General features: G+C 45.8%; 1 protein-coding gene across 1 annotated transcript in view; it reads right to left on the bottom strand.

Moving 5' to 3' along the window:
• Positions 1-17,500, bottom strand: part of LOC143301029 (uncharacterized) — a 24,649-nt gene that overhangs the window by 3,023 nt on the left and 4,126 nt on the right. The window contains exons 3-14 of the mRNA XM_076615030.1: positions 16,116-16,199; positions 15,538-15,621; positions 14,700-14,780; positions 12,789-12,869; positions 11,075-11,149; positions 9,153-9,233; positions 7,801-7,881; positions 5,542-5,622; positions 4,434-4,511; positions 1,863-1,943; positions 1,307-1,384; positions 496-573 (exon numbers count right to left, since the gene is read on the bottom strand). Coding sequence (XP_076471145.1) covers positions 496-573; positions 1,307-1,384; positions 1,863-1,943; positions 4,434-4,511; positions 5,542-5,622; positions 7,801-7,881; positions 9,153-9,233; positions 11,075-11,149; positions 12,789-12,869; positions 14,700-14,780; positions 15,538-15,621; positions 16,116-16,199 — 963 coding nt within the window. The remainder of the gene's footprint in view (positions 1-495; positions 574-1,306; positions 1,385-1,862; positions 1,944-4,433; positions 4,512-5,541; positions 5,623-7,800; positions 7,882-9,152; positions 9,234-11,074; positions 11,150-12,788; positions 12,870-14,699; positions 14,781-15,537; positions 15,622-16,115; positions 16,200-17,500) is intronic.

Genomic DNA, 17,500 nt, shown 5'->3' with positions numbered 1-17,500 from the left:
CTTCTTTGAGCCCCTTTGCTAACTGAAGCTAGCGGAAGTGTTCAATCAGCCATTTTGCTACTCGTGTCAGTACTGCGAGAAGCGGTAACTTCATATATGTAGCCGAGCGCTCAGCTGTCTACGATGACTGTTTCACGGCAAGGTTTCACTTGCTCGCGGCGTTAATTAAGCTGATATTTCTATGTGCCTCCACAGCAAGTTTGCGCTACGTGTCACTGCACTGTTTTCCTGTAACTATCAGCAGATATCAATCAAGACACAACATTTGGCATGTCGTGGGGGCAAGCATAACACAATTTCATCGAAGATACACGGTTACAGTTCAGACACTACCACGAGTTAGCAGACAACTTCTCAACGGACTGACAGCGGGAGACGAGTATCAATATGGCGTCAAGTTGGCTTCAGCTTTCCTGCCCAATAAGCAGTCCATCTATGTTTTGACCAGTGGTAATAGGCGAATCGGGATGACATGACACTGTCAGGCGAACTCACTGCAGATGGTGGAATCACAGGCGGTCCCAGACACGCAGTGTTGCGGGTAGTCCGTGCAGTTTTTGCCATGGTCCATTTCTGAAACACAGTCACAACAACATACCGATCCTGAACGTGTGACATCCCAACCCTCACCCACATCCCCGCCTCATGCCCTCTCCCTACCTCACTCCCCTCTCCCTCCTCCCCTCCCCCTCCTCCCACTACTGTCCAGAACCTCACACTCACGGACTTTACCTAGTACCCCTTGTTTTCTTTAGTACAAACGAAAGATACAAGATCCTCCAGAGCACAGTGATCCCTCTTAATCAAATTATCTTTGTCAGCCAAGGGAGACCGTGTTTTCTTCTGTTCCCACCTCCCTTTTGTCAGGCACATTTTCAGACCCTAACACGGGCCAATATATATATATGTGTGTGTGTGTGATCAGGACTCACTTTGTGTATTGAGAAAGACAACTCGCAGATAACTGGGAAATTGGTGAATCAGTTTGTGTGAGTTTGACAATTGCATCATATCATTTAGAATGAATCAAAACCAGCTTCGTCAGTAGTTCACTTGTTGGCTTTACCTGGCAAATGCACCTCCAACGAAACTGAGCTGTTGACGTAATTACTTCACTGCGGACACGGCATCTCGCACAAGTATATGTACTGTGGCTAATACATATGGACATTCGTGCGTGCTAGCACTAATATGTGCAATATCACTTAAAAGTGTGCACACACACACACACACACACACACACACACACACACACACACACACACACACACCACTGCACTAAGAAGCAGTGATGAAGAAGACTTACTGCAGACGTCATCTTCACAGGAGTTACCGCTCCTGCACTCAGTTGTCTTCCCAGCACATGACTCGCCTGTGTTCAGTTCTGCACGAACCACAATTTTGAACATTCTTTAATAGTTTTTTTTTTAATTTTCTGAGGGTAATAGAATAAGCATGTATGTTTTTTTTTTTCCCATCCAGCCATCGAATTCAAGCAAACCAAAAAATCTTTAAAATGAACAAGTTAACAAACAAAAGAAATTTATAACGAGAGGGAAGGAAAAGGAGAAAGAGAAAGAGACAGGCAGAAAGGCAACCAGAGACAGAGATAGTTCAGTCAGGCAGTCTTTCGACCCGACCTACCAACGAACGAATTCAAGAGGCCATCGTACCTGTGGGTAAAGGTGTACCTTGGGGGGCAGGGGGGTGGGGGGGCTAAATCTACAGGAGGCAAGCCCATTTGCCTTGACTCGTGTCGGCTATATTTACCCACAGACACACACACACACACACACACACACACACAACGTGAACAGACACACACAGCCAGAGGGGAAAGGCAATACAAGAAGGTGACTCACTGCAGACGTCATTTTCACACAGCGTGCCGCACGAGCAATACTGCCAGGCAGACCCTGCGCAGCTGGAGCCGGCGACTAGTTCTGAAACCCATCATCCAACCGATGAGGAGTGAGTGGACTTCTGTTTAGTTGATAATGTCCAGTCACACATTCTGGTGATCGCATAACGCATTTTGTTCAGGTCTGTCTGAGTGTGGTATGTGTGTGTGTGTGTATGTGACTGAAACCTGTCTCAATGACACAGGAAAGGAATGACTGATGAGCGCCCAACGGCAAGACGGAGTATGGCTGCCTATATGACGGAATAAAAAGAAAAAAACAACAACAAAAACGGTCATACACCTAAAAGTATACATGTCTCTGTGTGTGTGTGTGTGTGTGTGTGTGTGACTGAAACCTGACTGAATGACAACAGGAAACAAATGATGAGCGCCCCCCAGTGGAAGCCGTCAGTCGGCTCAACGCAGGTTGGCAGCTTGTTGTGCCAGTGACCCCGTGTTTGTAAAGCGCTTAGAGATTGGTCTGCGACCGAGGGTAGGCGCCGTATGACTATCCATAGCATCATCATTGTTCAAGTATTAATTTTTACATTTGAATGTTATCGTGTAAAATGAAGGAGAGGAGGGGGGCAGGGCGGAGGAGTGGGGGGGAAGGGGGTGAATGGCGAGTTGGAAGAAACCGGGTCGAAGAAGGAAGGTGCAATCAATTATGAATATTTGAAACATATGTTTAATGTGAAATAGTCATTAAAGTACAAATAAAGAATATTACTGAATGGACTTCGTGAAACAGAAGCCGTTATTTCAACCAGAAAAGCAATGAATGTAAAAATAAAATAAAATAAAAATAAGAATATAGACATATGTATAAAAACCCATCAACGTCCACACTGACTTGAGATGACACACTTTCGTGCAGGTAAGGCTTCATCAAATCACAGTCAAAAATGATATGCTTAACTGTTATATCACTAAACAAATGCACTTGATCTTAAGACAATATTTAGTCCGCAATGTATTAGACAAGAATCTGAAAATTAAACTTAGAACTGGTCTGCGAACCAGACCAAAGTCTGAGAGGTTTTTATAATCGATTTGAATCACTAATTCACTCCATAAATAAGTATGTCAACCGATCTGTCTATCAAGCAATCACATATATACCGGGAGATACACAAGATTACACACACACACACACACACACACACACACACACACACACTCACTCACTCACTCACTTACACACACATACACACATCACACGCAAACACACACACACACACACACACACACACACACACACACACACGCACACGCACGCACACACACACACGCTCGCGCGCGCGCAAATACCCACCCCCCACATCCACCCCCCAAACCCTCCACACACACACCAGAATTTGTGGCAGACAAATGGAGCATTAAAACAGACTGAAACAGATACACAGAAATCGGTACTTGTCTGTAAAATTTTACTGAATATCTGTTGTTTTCTATATTTGTAAAGAAATCGATCCTTGTCTTTCAATCTCTAAAGAGTTTGGCTCTTCTCTATAAAAGCTCCATCGAAATCGGTCTTGAAAAGCTGAATAGAAGTTGGCCGTTGTCTGTAAAGCTCTATAGAAATCGGTCTTTGTCTGTAAAGCTGTACAGGAATCGATTTTTGTAGAGCCCAATAGAAATCGGTCTTTGTCTGTAAAGCTGTGCAGAAATCGATTTTTGTAAAGCTCAATAAAAATCGATCCTTGTCTGTAAAGTTCGACAGAAATCGTTCCTTGTCTGTAAACCTCTATAGGACATTGTTCGTGTCCGTGAGGCTGTAAAACAGAGGGGGGGTGGGGGGCGGGGGGCATTGTCCTTGTATATACACAGAGTCGATGGGGATTTTTCCGTGTTTGAAGAGATCAAACGGAGTCAGTCAGAATTTCTACCAAGCCTCTGAGGGAGTTTCTGTATGTTTGCTACCCGGTGAAATACACACACACACACACACACACACACACACACACACACACACACACACACACACACACAAAAGCGACTGAAGAATATGTGGAAGGAGAGAGAAACCACTGTTCTAAAAATACATGGATAGCCCATGCCTTCTTTGAGCCCCTTTGCTAACTGAAGCCAGCGGAAGTGTTCAGTCAGTCATCTTGCTTCTCGTGCTAGTATAGCGCGAAGCGGTGACTTTATATGTGTAGCCAAGCGCTCAGCTGGTTTCACGGCAAGCTTTCACTTGCTCGCGGCGTTAGTTAAGCTGACATTCCTGTGTGTATCTCCGCTGCAAGTTTGCGCCACGTGTCACTGAACTGTTTTTCTGTAATAACTTTGGCAGATAAACTATTGGCAGATTTCAATCAAGACACAACATTTGGCATGTCGTGGGGGCTAACCTAACACGATTTCATCGAAGATAAACGGTTACATTTCAGACACTACCACCAGTTAGCAGACGACTTGTCAACGGACTGACGGCCGGATATGAGAAACAATATGGCGTCCAGTTGGCTTCAGTTTTCCTGGCCAATGAGCTATCCATGTATTTTTAGAGCAGTGGAGAGAAACTCACTGCATATGTAGAGATCACACACAGTCCCGGCTATACATACGTTGGGGTTTGCAGTACAGTCACTGCCAACACTCAGCTCTGCAAATCAATCAATCAATTAATCAATAAATGAATAGATAATAAATTAAGTAACTAGATAACTAACTAATTAAACAAATAAACACATAAATAGATAAATAAATAAACCACCATGACAGACAAACATCTCCAACGTTCTTGTCTGAAATCTTATCCCTATATCGCTTGCTCGAACTGGTCTATGTGTCTTTTTTTCTGGTGCCATTACATCCTTAACGAAAAATATAATAAAATGCCACGGGCATGCATCAGTATTTTGTAGATTAGTTAGCCACTAACAAGGGTATCCAGCTATCGTTTTGGTTTGACAAAATCATCCAACACTTTGAGAGACAGAGAGACTGAGAGACAAAGACAGAGACACAGAGAGAGAGATATACAGACAGACAGAGACAGAGATGCAGAGAGAGAGGGGGGGTTGAGAGGGAGAGAGAGAGACCATCGGTCAAACAGACAGACAGAGAGAAACAGAGAAACGAACAGAAACAGTCAATGACAGCTAGAAACAGACAGACAGACAGACATTCAGAAAGATACAGAAAAAGAAACACAGAGAGACAGGCAGTCATACAGAGACACAATACAGACAAGGTGGTCAGATAGACACAGAGACAGCAGCTAAAACAGAGGCATATGTGTGTGCCATACGCAGAGAGCAAGCGAGAGAGAGATATAGAGAGAGAGTGGGGAAGAGACAGAGATGGACAGACAAAGACAGTGAAACAGAGATGGGCAAGAACAAGAGGACAGAGAGACACACAAATAGACACAGGGGCGCACAGACAGACAAACGGATACAAACAGAGAGAGAGGGGGGGGGGACAGACAGAGACAGTGAGAGAGTGAGATCGACAGAGACAACATGGCAGAGAGACACACAGACAAACACAGAGACACAGAAACAGACAAACAGATACAAACACAGAGACACGGAGAGAGAGAGAGAGGCAGACAGACAGACAGAGAGAGACAGAGAGAAAGAGAGAGATTACACAGAGGGTGTAAGTGAAGCAGGACAGAAGGAACTGACTGCAGACGTTGTTTTCACATGCTAGACCGCTCCGACAGCTGGAAGACTGGGAACCAGAGCAGTCACCGCCCAGATCCAGTTCTGGAAGGACACGTGGCAGTCAATCAATCAGTCAATCAACCAATCAATTCACCAATCAATCAATCAATCGATCGATCGATCGATCAATAGAATTTGGTCTTTTCATTAATGTTTTGTCTATAAATACGATTTTTTTAATTGATTTTTTGTTGTTCTTTTTGTTTGTTTGTTTATATTATGAATGAAATAGTAATTGTCAACGTAACGTGTATATTAAGTGATTGAACGAATGAGCCTACTTCTTGTTTTTGACATCATTGTTTGTTGTGTTTTTTTATATTTATAGGATATGTGTAAAAGATGAACGTATGTAATGTTTCAATGCCCCAAGGGGGCACACGAAATAAACTCCTTGCCTTGCCTTGGTAATAAATACATCAAGGAAATAAATTCATAATGACAATTCATAAATAAACGACAGAAACGTGATCACCAAAGAGCGAAAAGGAAAGATGATGACAAGGACAATGTTGTATTAATAGTCCATTCAGCAATGCAGCCCCTCGGACTTGGGGGAGGGGGGCGGGGAGAGGGGGTGGGGTGGTGCTGAGGGGGGTAGGTAGACAGATAGATAGATAGATACATAGATACATAGATAGATGGAAATGTAAGAATTATACGGATAGATAGATAGATAGATAGATAGATAGATAGATAGATAGAAACGTAAGAATTAAACAGATAGATAGATAGATAGATAGATGAAAACGTAATAATTAAACGGGTAGAAACATGTGAATTTTAAACTTAAGAATTAAACGGGTAGAGATAGATAGATAGATAGATAGACAGACAGACAGACGCTAGCCACACAACGTCAACGACGACGCTAGCCACACAACGTCAACGACGCTAGCCACACAACGTCAACGACGACGCTAGCCACACAATGTCAACGACGCTAGCCACACAATGTCAACGACGACGCTAGCCACACAATGTCAACGACGCTAGCCACACAATGTCAACGACGCTAGCCACACAACGTCAACGACGACGCTAGGCACACAACGTCAACGACGACGCTAGCCACACAATGTCAACGACGACGCTATCCACACAATGTCAACGACGCTAGCCACACAACGTCAACGACGACGCTAGCCACACAACGTCAACGACGACGCTAGGCACACAACGTCAACGACGACGCTAGCCACACAATGTCAACGACGCTAGCCACACAACGTCAACGACGACGCTAGCCACACAATGTCAACGACGACGCTAGCCACACAATGCCAACGACGACGCTAGCCACACAACGTCAACGACGACGCTAGGCACACAACGTCAACGACGACGCTATCCACACAATGTCGACGACGCTAGGCACACAATGTCAACGACGACGCTGGCCACACAATGTCAACGACGCTTTGCACACAACGTCAACGACGACGCTAGTCACACAACGTCAACGACGAGGCTAGCCACACAATGCCAACGACGACGCTAGGCACACAACGTCAACGACGACGCTAGGCACGCAACGTCAACGACAACGCTATCCACACAATGTCGACGACGCTAGGCACACAATGTCAACGACGACGCTATCCACACAATGTCGACGACGCTAGGCACACAATGTCAACGACGACGCTAGCCACACAATGTCAACGACGCTAGGCACACAACGTCAACGACGACGCTAGCCACACAATGTCAACGACGCTTTGCACACAACGTCAACGACGACGCTAGCCACACAACGTCAACGACGAGGCTAGCCACACAATGTCAACGACGCTAGCCACACAATGTTAACGACGCAAGGCACACAACGTCAACGACGACGCTAGGCACACAACGTCAACGACGATTCTAGGCACACAAGGTCAACGACGACGCTAGGCACACAATGTCAACGACGCTAGCCACACAATGTCAACGACGCTAGCCACACAATGTCAACGACGACGCAAGCCACACAACGTCAACGGCGACATTAATACAGGATGACGCCTGTGCGACCAAAAATTCATGTTCGGCAACGGACACGGACGGAGGTAGGGGGTGGGAAGGGTGGAGGGGTAGGGGAAAAACAAATAAAATTGCACGCAGGGGAAAAAAATACAAAATAAAAGGGGTGGCGCTGTAGTGTAGCGACGCGCTCTCCCTGGAGAGAGCAGCCCGAATTTCACACAGACAAATACAAATACAAATAATACTCACTGCAGGCATTGTTGTCACAGACGGTACCGCTGGTGCAGCTGTTGGCATTCCCTCCTGAGCAGTCTCCCTCCAGTTCCACCTCTGTGCTCACACACACACACACACACACACACACAAGCACGCACGCATGCACACACACACACACACACACGCACGCACGCACACACACACACAGCACGCACGCATGTACACACACACACACACACACACACACACACACACACAGCATGGTTTTTTTGTTGTTTTTTTGTTGTTGTTTTTAATACTGAAGTGTAAATCGTTTCACTATTAGCGATATCAGTGTGTGTGTGTGTGTGTGTGTGTGTGTGTGTGTGTGTGTGTGTCTGTGTGTGTTGAATGTGTGTGTGTGTGTTTCTGTGTCTGTGTGTCTATGTGTGTGCCTGTGTTTGTGTGTCTAAGTGTTTGTATGTGTATGTGATATTAGACGTGTACATGTGTGTGTGCATACTTGCATGCGTCCGAGCGTGCGTGCTTGCGTGCGTGTGTGCGTGTATGTGCGCGCGTGTGTGTATGTGTCTGTGTGTCTGTGTATGTGTCTGTGTGTCTGTGTTTGTGTTCGTCTGTGTGTGTGTGATATTAGACGTGTAATATGAGCGTGTGCATGTGTGTCTGTGCATACTTGCATACGTCCGAACATATGTGCGTGCGTGCGTGCGTGTATGTGTGTGTATGTGTGTGCGTGTGCGTGTGCGTGCTAACATGCTCGCGCGTGTGTGTGACTATTTGAAAAAAAAGGTATAAACAAATGAAAGGTGAATAAGAATAGTCAATAAAGATCCCATGTACTCTAAAAAGTAACACCAAAATGTAACATAAATTAACAAACTAAATTGTGTGTGTGTGTGTGTCTTTTGCTTCTGTGTGCGTGTGGTGAATGTGTGTATTGTATGTGAGTTGAATGTGTGTGTGTGTGTGTGTGTGTGTGTGTGTGTGTGTGTGTGTGTGTGTGTATGCGCGCGCGCGTGCGCGCGTGCGTGCGTGTGTGTGTGTGTTGAATGTGTGTTGAGTGTGTGTGTGTGTGCGCTCTCTCTCTCTCTCTCTCTCTCTCTCTCTCTCTCTCTCTGTCTGTCTATACACACACACACACACACACAGAGATATATAGATATATATATATATATATATATATATATATTGATAGATAGATAGATAGACAGGCAGATACACGCACACACACATATAAATATAATTATATATATATATATATATATTGAGAGAGAGACAGAGACACATGTACATATATATGTATGTATATATATATATGTGTGTGTGTGTGTGTGTGTGTGTGTGTGTGTGTGTATACATATGCGTGCGTTCTTGCGTGTACTGACTGCAGACGTCCTGGTCACACACGTTGCCCGAAGCGCAGTGTTCACTCAGGCTGCCGGCACAGCTGCCTCCTATGCTCTGCTCTGTTCAGGGAAAGATAATACATTTGAGTACAACGAAGAGTGGTAACTCTCTCCATTCACAAGGTACAAGTCAATGCTGCTTGCGTTTCCCATCCGTAGCACACGGATAAATCCATTTAGTCAGTTTTCGAGGGTGTGTGTGTGGGTGTGCGTTTGTGCGTGCGTGCGTACGTGTGTGTGTGTGTGTGTGTGTGTGTGTGTGTGTGTGTGTGTGTAGTCTGTGTCTGTGTGCATTTGTGTCTGTGAATGTGTTTGTGTGTGTGTCTGTGTATGTGTGTACATGTTTCTGTGTATGTGTGTACATGTTTCTGTGTGTCAAAAACACTGTGCGTGTATGTGTGCGTGTGCGTGCGCGTGCGCGCGCGCGCGCGTGTGTGTGTGTGTGTTTTGCGGGTGGTGGTATTGGATGATAGAGAGAGCAGAAGGCAAACGTAAAAAGGAGACCAAATAACGGAGAGAGAGAGACAGAGAGAGAGGGAGACAGAAACAGACAAAGAAACTGAGAAAGACACGGGGCGAGACAGACAGACAGACAGACAGAGACAGACAGACAAAGAGGGAGACATAAAGAGAGAGGGAGAGAGACAGACAGACAGAGACACAGAGAGAGGGGGGGAGAGAGAGAGAGAAACAGACATAGAGAGCGGGAGACAGAGCGACAGACAGAGAGAGAGACAGAGACAGACAGACAGAGAAAGACAGGGGGAGAGAGACAGACAGACAGAGAGAGAGAGACAGAGAGGAAGCAGGACAGAGCGCCAGACAATCTAGCTGACAGACAGAATAATACAGGCGGCAACAACAGCAGCCGCCTCTACCCAGGAAGCCAGACCTGCTGTTCAAATGACCGTGTGTGTGGAAAGCTTTGATCTTGGTTTCTGACCGAGGACAGCGCTACAGAAGTATCAGTTTTCAGTTTTCAGTTTCAGTTTCAGTCTCTCAGGAGCCGTCACTGCCTTAAAACAAATCCACCCATATATACGCTACACCACGTCTTTTAGCCACCAGATGTCTGACCAGTAGTATAACCCCACCCCCACCCCCCACGCGCTCAGTCAGGCCTTAAGTGCATGCTTATAGATAGATATATATATATAGATATATAGATATATATATATATATATATATATATATATATATATAATTGTGTACCTGTCATTGTGAATTTCTTCCACACAATTCTGCCAGAGGACAACCATTTTGTTCCCATCGGTCCTTTGTCAGTGCAACAGGTGCGTGCCGCACACGAGACCTCGGTTTATCGTTTCATCCGAATGATGAGACGCTCAGTGAAACATGGGAGAAATGTGGAGAGTCTTGGATTCGAACCCCATACCGTCACGGACACTGTATTGGCAGATGAGTGTCTTAACCATACTGCCACCTTCTTCCTCGATACGTAAGTACCCATATCAGGTGATAGATCAATCAATGAAAGTATCACCATCAATCAGTCAATCAGTTAATCAGTCAATAAAAGTATACATATAAGTCTATCAATCGGTCAAAGTACCCATATCAATCAATCAACCAACCAATCAAAGTATCCACATCAATCAATCAATTAATCAGTCAATCAAAGTATCCACATCAATCATTCAATCAGTCAATCAAAGTATCCACATCAATCATTCAATCGGTCAATCAATCAAAGTATCCACATCAATCAATCAATCAAAGTATCCACATCAATCAATCAAACTGTCCACATCAATCAGTCAGTCAGGCAATCAAATCATCCACACCAATCCATTAACACGTCAATCAAAGTATCCATATCGATCCATCAGTGATTGCCAAGACAGAAGACATGCAGACCACAGTCAGTTCCAGACACTCACTGCAGACGAGGGATTCGCAGACGGAGCCCGCAGCGCAGTCGCTGTTCTGGGTACAGTTCCGTCCGGCCGGGTACTCTGTAATCACCACCACGTCACGGGTACAGCAACCGTCACAGTCAGGTTATCATCACAGGCAGGTAATGTAATGTGGGTACAGTCACAATCATGGACAGGTAATGTAGTGTAGGAACAGCCATCATCACAGTCAGGTAATGTGGGTACAGCCATAATCACAGCCAGGTAATGTAATGTGGGAACATCCATCATCACAGACAGGTAATGTAATGTGGGTACAGCCATCATCACAGACAGGTAATGTAATGTGGGAACAGCCATCATCACAGACAGGTAATGTAATGTGGGAACAGCCATCATCACAGACAGGTAATGTAATGTGGGTACAGCCATCATCACAGCCAGGTAATGTGGGTACAGCTTCTTCTTCTTCTTCACTCGTATATACGCGAGTGGGTTTTTACGTGTATGACCGTTTTTAACCCGCCATGTAGGTAGCCATACTCCGCTTTCGGAGGTGTGCATGCTGGGTATGTTCTTGTTTCCATAACCCACCGAACGCTGACATGGATTACAGGATTTTTAACGTGCGTATTTGATCTTCTGCTTGCGTATACACACAAAGGGGGTTCAGGCACTGGCAGGTCTGCACATATGTTGAGCTGGGAGATAGGAAAAATCTCCACCCTTTACCCATCAGGCGCCGTCACCGTGATTCGAACCCAGGACCCTCAGATTGAAAGTCCAACGCTTTAACCATTCGGCTATTGCGCCCGTCGTGGGTACAGCCATAATCACAGCCAGGTAATGTAATGTGGGTACAGCCATCATCACAGCCAGGTCATGTAATGTGGGTACAGCCATCATCACAGACAGGTAATATGGGTACAGTCATCATCACAGCCAGGTAATGTAATGTGGGAACAGCCATCATCACAGACAGGTAATGTAATGTGGGTACAGCCATCATCACAGACAGGTAATGTAATGTGGGTACAGCCATCATCACAGACAGGTAATGTAATGTGGGTACATCCATCATCACAGACAGGTAATGTAATGTGGGTACAGCCATCATCACAGCCAGGTAATGTAATGTGGGTACAGCCATCATCACAGACAGGTAATGTAATGTGGGTACATCCATCATCACAGACAGGTAATGTAATGTGGGTACATCCATCATCACAGCCAGGTAATGTAATGTGGGTACGGCCATCATCACAGACAGGTAATGTAATGTGGGTACACCATCATCACAGACAGGTAATGTGGGAACAGCCATCATCACAACCAGGTAATGTTATGTGGGTACAGCCATCATCACAGACAGGTAATGAAAGACAGGTAATGTGGGCACAGCCATCATCACAGACAGGTAATGTAATGTGGGTACGGCCATCATCACAGACAGGTAATGTAATGTGGGTACGGCCATCATCACAGACAGGTAATGTAATGTGGGTACAGCCATCATCACAGACAGGTAATGTAATGTGGGTACAGCCATCATCACAGACAGGTAATGTAATGCTGGTACAGCCATCATCACAGACAGGTAATGTAATGTTGGTACAGCCATCATCACAGACAGGTAATTAAATTAGTTAAAATATTTAAAATAAAATAAAAGGAAAGCGTATTCATTTCTTCGTTCATGACAGATGACAACGTGTGGGTGCCACAGTAGTGTACTCACTGCAAAGGCTGTCCGAGTCACAGGCAAGCACTGCCTTGCAGTAGTCAGTCGATGTACTGCAGGCCTCCCCAAAGACCAGCCCTGCACACACACACACACACACACACACACACACACACACATACACACACACAACACAACACACACACACGCGCGCGTGCACACACACACAAACACACACACACACGCACGCACGCACGCACACACGCACACACACACGCCACAGAGATAAGATCATAAAATATCTAATAAAACCTTCTGTCTCGGAAATAAAAAGAGAAAAAAATCAAACAACCAGTTAACAAACTGACTCACTCACTCACTGGAACAGATTCAATCCCCTCAATCTTCTCTCGCGTGGGCCCCCCAGTTTCAGCGGAAAATAAAGAGCAAAACAAACACTCTGTCATCAGTGCACAATTATGATTATATCCACCCCCATCCTATCTCCATGTGACTGCCTTCACCTCCACACCCCCACCTCGCTCTCTACGATCAGCTTCAGGTCCACTCTCGTTTCATTCGGTTCCAAATAGATCCAAACACTCCTCAGTCGTCGGCTGCTCTTTTGTCTGTGAACTTAGAGTGATCTCCCTCTTTCTTCAAAAGGGTCAGCTCTATGTTCCCCCAGGTCTCTGTTCACCTAAATGTTCTTTCAGCCACCTCTATGCTCACCCTGGTCTATGTTCCCCCATGTCTATGTTCACCCAGGTCTCTGTTCACCTAAATGTTCTTTCAGCCACCTCTATGCTCACCCTGGTCTATGTTCCCCCATGTCTATGTTCACCCAGGTCTCTGTTCACCTAAATGTTCTTTCAGCCAGCTCTATGCTCACCCTGGTCTATGTTCCCCCCGGTCTGTTCACCCAGGTCTGTGTTCACCCAGGTCTCTGTTCCCCCAAATTTTCTTACAGCCAGCTCTATGTTCCCCCAGGTCTATGTTCACCCAAATTTTCTTACAGCCAGCTCTATGTTCCCCCAGGTCTATGTTCACCCAAATTTTCTTACAGCCAGCTCTATGTTCCACCAGGTCTATGTTCACCCAAATTTTCTTTTCAGCCAGTTTTATGTTCCCCCCAGAGCTATATTCCCCCAGGTCTAGAACCACTGCTGACCACTACCCAAAAAGTGCTCACACTGCTGTCATTTTGTTACCTCTGTCCATTATTATGTCATGGAGGGTGTTTGACCGCTGCTTGACCACTGCTGACCACTGTTGTGCACTATCAGAGTTCAGCTTGAATCACTTTGTGATGGTTATTGAGACGTCTTGGCAGGGTTTGACCATGAGCTGACCGCTTTTGACTACTGTTGGGCCTTACTGACCATTTCTTGCCACTTTTGACCATTAATGATCACTGCGCAAAAATCGTCAGATGTTGTTTTATCACGTTTGTGCATTATTTGTATTTGTATTTCCTTTTATCACAACAGATTTTTCTGTGTGAAATTCGGGCTCTCCCTGGGGGAGAGCATGTCGCTACACTACAGCGCCACCCATTTTTTTGTATTTTTTTCCAGCGTGCAGTTTTATTTATTTTTCCTATCGAAGTGGATTTTTCTACAGAATTTTTGCCTGGAACAACGCTTCAGTTATCAAACTAACGTGCCACCATCTTGCTTTTTTCTGTTCGGACAAATCCATATACTCTACACCACATCTGCTAAGAAGATGCCTGACTAGCAGCGTAACCCAACGCGCTCAGTCGTTCCACAAACCATGGAAATGTAACCGTTAAGTGCAATGATTTAGGACGCTGAAACAGGATATTACCTTTCAAATTATTGCTATCAACATCATTATTATTATTATTACTAATATCATTGGTGTTGTTGTTGTTGTTGCTGTCATAGTTGTTGACACCTCAAGGGTACCAGAGAAGCTGCAGCAGTGCTCAGCTATCAGACTCACGGCATTCGTCGCTTTCACATTCAGTTCCCGTGACGCACTTGTCCGTTTGGTTGCCCGCGCAGCTCGACCCAGGGCCCACGACTGAAACACACACACACACACACACACACACACACGCATGTACACACACACACACGCGCGCGCGCGCGCGCGCGCACGCATACAAGCACACACACACACACACACACACACACACACACACACACAAAGTGCGCAAACACACATTACGCACGTTCGCGAAAAATTCTGAGTACACAGCGCTAGCACATACAGAAAGACAGACCGACATATATATATATATATATATATGATAGTCAGTCGTGTCCGACTATGACCATCAGAATAGCAGAGGAGGCAACTGCTGTTCTGACTATCTGGGCTAGAATTTGATTATAGTGGAGAGTGTCTTGCCCAAGTACATCCCCATCGGCCAAGAGGGTTTTGGGACAGTCGGCGTTGGGATGGTTCCCAAAGGCCAACTAGCCCACAAGGCTGCAGCACTAAGAGCCAGTGCAAGTTTGCCTCCTAGTTTGAGAGTCATAGTCCTTCACAAAAGACTAAGCTGTAAATGGTTTCCCATTGACTGGAGAAACTATTGATAATACAGCTCTCACTTTACATACAGAAAGACAGACCGACAGAAGGACAGACAAAAATCAGAGAGAAAGATCCAAACAGCAATAGAAAGACAACAGAAAGGGACAGAAAAAAATTGAAAGAGAGCGAGGGTGGGTGTGGGGGTCATCGAGGAGGGGGGGGGGGGTACGCAAATACAAGAGTTGTTCGCGGCGCGTACACACACACCACACACACACACACACACACACACACTACTTACGACACTTCGATGTTGCAGAGTCACACGACAGACCGTCGTTGCAAGAACTTTCAAAACCCGTGCACGATTCCTCCTGTTGCAGCACTGCACACAATTCCATCACACACACACACACACACACACACACACACACACACACACACATAAATACATACATACACATGCGCGCACTCGCGCACAACCGTTCGCACACACGCACGCGCGCACACGCACACATACACGCATACACACACACACACACACACACACACACACACACACACTACACACGCACGCACGCACGTACTGACACGCACAAATATACTCACAGACACACACAAGCATATTGACACGTGCATACACATACTCACACACACGCGTACATCAAAACACAACACAACACACACAAGCACACACACACACACACAGGCATACACATTCTCATATGCACAGACATACACATATACATATTCAAACACACACGTACTCACAAATAAACCAACACATGCGCGCACGCACACACACACACACACACACACACACACACACACACACACACACACACACACACACAGAGAGAGAGAGAGAGAGAGACTAACGGCATGTCTTTGTTGAGCTGACACAAGTAGTTCCGGACTGGCAAAACTGTTCGTATGTATCGCAGTTCTTTCCTGGCTGCAGCTCTGAAAAGCAAAAATCACTCACAATTTTATTTCAAAATAAATTGCTTGTTGACTATTCTGTTTATCTCGTGGAGGAAGGTGGCAGAATGGAATAAGACGTTCATCTGCAAATACGGAATCCGTGAGGGTCTTGGTTCGAATCCCGCTCTCTCGCCCTTTCCCACAAGTTTGACTCGAAAAACAAACTGAGCGTCTTGTCATTCGGAGGAGACGATAAACCGAGGTCCCCCGTGCAGCACGCACTTTGTGCACTGAAAAAGAACCCATGGCAACGAGAGTGTTGTCCTCTGGTACAAATTATGTAGAAAAAATCCACTCTGATTGGTACACAAAATAATATGTTATATGCATGCACACCAGGCCTGCTGGTCAGGCATCTTCCTATTAGATGTGGTGTAGCGTATATGCCACAGTCAAGTCTGGGACATAGCCCTTGCTACTGGTACTATGTAACCCAGTACTACCTGCCGCATGTGAAGTCTCCCAACGACGGAACAGGCGGAGCAGGAAACCTTTCCCAACGGCTGTGAAGGCGGAAGAGGATGACCAAAGGGCAGGGAGAGCTCTTATCCTTGGTTGGAAGTCCTCCTAGGAGACGGAGCTCCGAAGAAAAAACCTGCATCTGCCGAGCCCGTCCTACACCTGTCAGTATCTGCACCTGTGGGACTGTGAGTGTCGGTAGGCGAGAGAGTGGGGAAGGGACTGCACAACTCCTCACCAAAAAAAAAAGTCACTTGTGCTGGTCAGGCAACCAGGTTAATGTCGGAACGACGAGCTAGCCCTTCAACACCCAATATGAAGACACACACCGACAGATAAGCCTGCCTGCCTACTCATCCGTCGGTCCGACGGTAGACTCCATTAATAGCGTATATAGATTTGTCCGGACGCAGTGACGACTCCTTGAGTCACTGAACTGATCTGAACATAATTCTATTTGATGGCGACAGAGTCAGTGTGGTGCTGGACGTCTGACGCAGTGTTCGCCAGTGATCAGAGTTCGCCGCGAGCCCCTGTCGGCTTGGTGTTGTGTCCATGGATAAAATTTAATTTTAAAATAAAATAATAATAATAATGATAAAATAAAAACCGCACTTCACGTAGATTTTTCTCACTCCGTCCAGGCGTGAAGGGGTACCTGACTTTGACCAGGGAAGGTTGCACGGAGAGGATTGCCCCCACCCCCACCCCCTCCTTCCCACCATTCCCCCCTCCCATCTTCCTATGCCAAGCCTGAGATAATGGTGGATGACCAGACGGCCGACAAAGGCTTTGGGACCTTTGTAATAATAATAATAATA

This window comes from Babylonia areolata, chromosome 27 (assembly GCF_041734735.1).
Source record: "Babylonia areolata isolate BAREFJ2019XMU chromosome 27, ASM4173473v1, whole genome shotgun sequence".
Taxonomy (NCBI): Eukaryota; Metazoa; Mollusca; class Gastropoda; order Neogastropoda; family Buccinidae; genus Babylonia; species Babylonia areolata.
This window is presented reverse-complemented; position numbering and strand designations above follow the sequence as displayed.